Source organism: Cryptomeria japonica, chromosome 6, assembly GCF_030272615.1.
Source record: "Cryptomeria japonica chromosome 6, Sugi_1.0, whole genome shotgun sequence".
NCBI lineage: Eukaryota > Viridiplantae > Streptophyta > Pinopsida > Cupressales > Cupressaceae > Cryptomeria > Cryptomeria japonica.
In genome coordinates this window covers 444,494,746-444,500,745 of record NC_081410.1, presented here as the reverse complement: position 1 = coordinate 444,500,745, position 6,000 = coordinate 444,494,746, and the positions used below count along the sequence as shown (strand labels likewise).

The 6,000-nt window shown below is 34.1% G+C and overlaps 1 protein-coding gene across 4 annotated transcripts in view; it reads left to right on the top strand.

Moving 5' to 3' along the window:
- Window positions 1-749: 749 nt before the first annotated feature.
- The window catches only part of LOC131037554 (uncharacterized protein At2g34160), a 52,839-nt gene continuing 47,588 nt past the window's right edge, over window positions 750-6,000 (top strand). For 2 of the 4 annotated variants that reach the window (XM_057969751.2, XM_057969749.2), the window contains exon 1: window positions 752-1,012. In XM_057969751.2, coding sequence (XP_057825734.1) covers window positions 896-1,012 — 117 coding nt within the window. In that variant the 5' untranslated portion in view covers window positions 752-895. Of the gene's footprint in view, window positions 1,013-6,000 lie in introns of all 4 variants that reach the window. The other 2 variants (XM_057969750.2, XM_057969748.2) reach the window with 2 other exon arrangements.

The window sequence follows — 6,000 nt, the reverse complement described above, 5'->3', positions numbered from 1 at the left end:
GTGCTCCTGAACAATTAATCTATCCTGCAGAATCGTGTGCCAAAACATTTTAACCTATGGTCTGTAACAAATTCATTATATAGATTCATTTATGACTTTACGATTGGTAGATGTTAATTTTGTTGGTAGTTTTTATAAAACTCTACAAACGAACAACAAAGGCATATAACAACATCCATTTAATCAGTTCACATGCCTTGGCTATGCTTCTACGCTTTCCATACTATTCTTTACATGGCGTTGGAGTTGTGTTTAGACGTGGCGCTCTAAATACATTTAAAATTTGATTGATGGAATATTTATGAAAGCATCATAATTTCAGATATAAGTTTATTAAAATGAGACCTTTTCCTTTACTGAATGTTGAATAGAAACATTGACCTCTTGTACTGGCCCTCTTTTGGCATATATTTATTCCCACTTGGTTCAATTTTGAAAAGCATATAATCGCAATGTATTTCTAGGAATTCTCATTAAAACATTTTGTATAATCTTTTTCCAATTTTTTGTATAAGCTTTCTCCCTCCTAGAAAACGTCAAAAAAATTGTGCATCCTAATTCTACACCGTATTGAAAAATTCAAAGCACTATTTGCATTTCTTTAAATCATGAATAAAATGCACATTCTCTTTTCTTCTTTACCATCTTCATTTCTAACTCTCGGCAGGAACATGACGCTTTGCGTCTCTTGTCTAGCATGGTCTTGGTCACCATTGCCTTCTAGAAACATTTAGCACAAGCATTTCCTTGAAGCACATAATGGTAAAAGTTGCGTTCTCTTTTATTTCAAATCAACTCACAAACGGAATATATACGTTAAATGGTACACATTAGTATGATATATCTGGAATTGCGTTGAAGGTTCTGGACATTGAGTTGAGCCGAGAAGAAAATAATGGAGGAAATCAACCAGAAAATGGGCAACATGCAGTTGAAAGATAACCAGAAGAAGAACAAGATCCAGGTGTCCAATACCAAGAATCCCCTTTTCTTCTATGTCAATCTTACTAAGGTAAGTTAAATTACACCTATAATCATATATATGTATATATTATTTGTTTTCTTCATTTCTTGTAGATTAGTTCTAAGATGGATTCCTGCGAGGAAAAATAATCAGGTCCAATATATATATATATTTTGGAGTCTAAGTTTTCTTTGGAGGATCACACTTTTGAATGTACATTTCTTGTTTCATTTTCAAGAGCAGTTTGATTTCGTCGGAGATTTTTTTTGAAATGGATGTTGCTCAATTGTTGCATCCATTCCATTATCATTTCATGGTTCTGAATTGGTCCAGCAGGTCAATTTTGGTATTGAAGGCTTGCTTTTCTTCTTTTAGTAATAGCGAGTGAGGTTATAGGTTGCATTTGATGTCATTTGGGGTTGGCTTGGGGATGTATCCAATAATCATCCTCGCCATTAGCAGTGCACCATAAATCCTTGTACTTGCATTTTAGCTGTGGATGAATGTATTTGCATGCTTGGCCCCTCTCCTTTCCTCTTGTATAGTTGAATAATCTAAAATAAATTTCCTTATTATAGGCTTCTAGAAGAATCCCTCTCCAATCAAGTCAGATATGCCTAAAAATATGCGTCTTGGAATTGATTTTACAACTGAAAAGTAAAATATTTTTATATCATAATGGTAGCTTGCATACTCTATATTCATAATAGTTTTGTAGAATTTTGCGGGACAGATTGGGGCTTCATAATCCATGGGGTGTCACCTAGTGTTTGTTCCTTGAGCTGTTTTTGTTCAGGTGCTTCTTGCTTATGTTTGCTTGTCTGAAAACTTTTAAAATTTATGTTCTGATTTGCTGCTTTAAAGTTCATGTCAATTTCTCCGCTTTGTTGGTCGTGTTGTATTGTAAATCTAGTCATGTTGAGTGGTTATCTGATTATCCATTAGACATTACTGTCTGATGAAAACATTTTAAAATTTAAAGTTAACATTACTGTCTGATGAAAACATTTTAAATTTTAAAGTTATGTTCTTATTGGCTGCTTTAAAGTTCAGGTCAATTTCTCCACCTTGTTGGTCGTGTTGTATTTAAATCTAGTCATGCTGAGTGGTTACCTAATCCTCCATTAGGCCTTACTGTTTGACAGGTCATTTTGCATAATGTCGGTCATAGTGCAATTAGTTATATTTATTAGCATGTTGCAGTGGGTGCAACTCCATTGTCTTGGCACACGACCATATTGCCTAATTGCTGGGCGTGATAGATTATTCTTTAGCATTTTAACTATCCATTGTGTCTTGTCCCCTCCAAGTACCAGATTGCAGCTTTAATGAAATACAAGATCACAGCCCTTTAATTTTATAACTTAGACGATTTTAATAAAGGTGGCAGTGATTCCTAAAATAAAAGAATTTAATTAAAATTAAGTTAAAATTTAAGAGCTTTTCATGACAGCGATTAGAGATGAAGGGTTGTAACTCTTCCAAATGCAGCGATGGTGAAAGGTGGTGACTCTTTCGCCAATAAGGTATAAAGGAAAGATCATTCTATAAGAAGAGAACAGGAAGCAAGAAAATAAATAAACAATCATTCAATTGGGAAATAAAAGGTGAACCTGCCCTAGAGGAAGAACAAACAGACACAGAAGGATAGGTTAGAAAGGGGAGACAGAAAGATTTTCCAAGTACCTACCCAGACATTTCAGTAGAAGAATGTGCTAATGTTGAGCTTGCTGAAAATTTAAATATTCTCATGCCATCTGTTAAGGAGGTTTGCAAGGAAATACAAGAAGAGGAGATTGTTCCTGATGGTCCTGATGCTTTTTAAAAATGAGCATGAAGCTCATTCTTCATGTGCCTCTACTGATGGAGAGGAGTGCATTGATCTTCACAATAGTGTTCAGATCGAAGCATTTGGTGATTTGGAGTTAGCTAAATCAGCAACTAAGGAAGTATGGACAAACAACAAAGAAGACAAAACCAACACAGTTTTATTCCAGCAGAGTGATACAATGGGTTTTAAGGGAAAATAATCACTTGTTGCATCTGCAAGTGAGGTATACACGACTCTCTATGTTGGTGACTTGAGATTTTTATTGATAAGAATTGTGAAGAGATGGATTCCCTTGATGATATTGTTTTTGATCGTAATGCTGTCCCATCATTTTTACTTGAGGATTGCAAGGCATCAACTAGTGAGTCAGTTGATTTTGGTGGTGGTATTGTTCTTACAAATGAAAGAAAATCAGAAATTTTATTGTGTGGCAGCCCAAGTCACTTTGATAAATTTGATTAAAGACCTTTAGCATAGCAAGATTTTAAGGACCAATTTGTGGCTACAGAAGAGAAAGCTGTGCAAGTGTTAACAAGGGTAGATAGTACTCATAAATACATTGAAGATCTCATTTGTAAAGTCCAAATTGAGGAGAGGCAAAAAGGAGTTGCAAGTGGAGTCACTATTACACAATTGTACAAGATCAAAGAAACATTAGAAATGATGAATTGATTACTTGTAATTGCTCATGGATAGGATCTTGCCATCAAGTTAACTGAAGACAAGAAAAAAGAGGCAGCTGAACTTTGCTTCCAGCTAAGTATGGCTCACTAGTCATTATACAAAGCAGAAAATCAGATATGTATTTCAGCCACTCCCAAGTAACAAGAAGCTAATGTAGGGTTATGGAGATCAAGCAAATAGTTGAAAGGATTGATGAACTCCATAGGGTTGAATTATTGCATAATGATTCATACTAAGGAGAGTCAGTGTACAGAAAATGATAGAATTTTCTGACCTGGTTCAAATGTTTTCAGCTTACACGTTAATGTTTAAAGGTTGTTCTATAATGCTGATCATGAAATTATCAGACTTCGCATTGAATATAGCAGCTGAGTGCAGGATTTGTGTGCTTGGGATTGTCACTATAACAATTTGAGATTGAATGTTGATGAGATCTTACAATTTATAATAGCAGAAGCATTCCTGAGGTGGTTATAAATCAGATTTTAAGACTTAAACACTGTTGTCTTCATTTGTCCAAGTGGATTTGAGGACTTATGTGTGAGTGTAATTGGTGATTTGTTGAGAAATGTTCTTCATTTCATGTTTAGTGTGTTTGATGGTTTGAACATAAGGGATCCAAGAACATAGGTGATTGACAGGTTTGCTTCATGGGATAGCAGATTTACAACTTGTAATTGTATCAGAATGGAGCAGTGAAAACATGGTGGGAGTACGAAGCATGATGAAAAATCACTCAATGGCTGTGGCATCTCTACTATCAGAGAGATCATGCTGATAACACTTGGGAAAATGAATCAATACAATATAAAGTTTTACTGATTAAAAAAAAAACACTTGGGAAAATCATCATGAGGGCAAACAGAGTTTACATGGTGATACATCTTCCATTTTTGATGCAAAATGATCTCCTCATGATCTGATTTGTGACACACCGCCTGGTTCTGGTGAAGAGGATGGTGAGATATGGAATCCTAGTGATTGTTGAGGATTTCCAATGGAGCTTGCCGATGCATTTCACATTGATTGCATTGTAAGGCATGCATATCATTTTTCTTTCAGCCCACATATAGATGATTTGACCATGTTTTTGATCACATAAGAATGGGATGGATATTGATGTCAAAGTGAATAGACATGACAATTAGAAATTGTCATTGATGTCAAGGCGTAATTCACTAATATCAAAGCAAAGATATTAATGTCAAAGATGAGAAGATTATTATCATTGGTTCAAGGAGAAAATCAATAATTGTATTAAGGCCAAAGGCCAGTATAATCATTCAAGCATGAGTGTGAGATATACATTAAATGAGCAGCAGAGATAATGATTAAAGCAATAACCATATTAAGGAGCAGTGATGAAAAGTGCAGCAAGGATTATATAGAGGGCAACAATTCTTTTGAGGATAAACTAAGAGAAAATGCATTGACAACAATTCAAGATTATGATTGATAAAACAACAATTATGTTTTGATTTAATACTGTGAACAACAGCAATCATGATTAGTATTTAAGGCAAATATAATTTATAAAAGGCAGAAAATTAAGGTTTGAATTAAAAGTAGTTTGTTAACAAATGGTCGCAACTTTATGAAAGTTTGTTTCCATTCAAAGGATGCCTCCTTTCATGAAAAGGCATAAGGAGGATATAAAGGTAAAGAGAAGTTGGAGAGAGGAATAAAAAATTGTAATTAGAGATTTGTGTGTAGAAAATTATGATATCATTCAAACAGATTTAGTAATGAAGAGGTGTGATTAGCATATGAAATGAAGAGTTATAATTTTTAGAGGTGAAAAGAGATGGCTCTCTGCATGGAGGGATGAAGATATAAATTAATATGTGGCATGTGGAGAATATGATGTGGAAGAAGTGAGATGTGTGTGGAAGACAAATAGAAATATATCATTAATACACCAGCATATTCAAGCATGTGAAGATCAGATCTTAAGGAGTATATTTGCAGATTTTATGAAGGGATTGTGAGGAGTGTTAGAGTGAATGGAAAGACAGACATTAATGCTGATTTATGGGCAATATTGTAGCAGATTTGTGAACAGACTTGTAGCAGACCTTGAGGAGAAGAGAACATCATAAAGAAGGAAATATATAGACAAGGCAGATTTGTAACAAAGATATATACATGATCAAGACAGATTTGTTAACTAAAAGACACATTCATTCAAATAGTTGTTTCCTTTCTAAGATATGTATCATTTCATGAAGACATAAAGATATAAGATGTGAGTGAGATTTGTGGAGATAAGTGTTGTAGAAAAGTGAGTAGAGTGGGTGAATATAAAAGATATATATTTCTGATTTATTACAGAAGAGGAGAATTAAAATATTTCACACTAATAAAGGGTTACCTATCTTGGTGAAGAGGTATATTGGAGTAATATAAAAGCAGATGAGTGAAAGGCGATAAAAGTAAGAAAGTTTAATGTAATATCCTTCTAAATAGTAAGCAGATTTATGAAGATTCTATGAGCATAATATTGAAGATTTTATGAGACGTG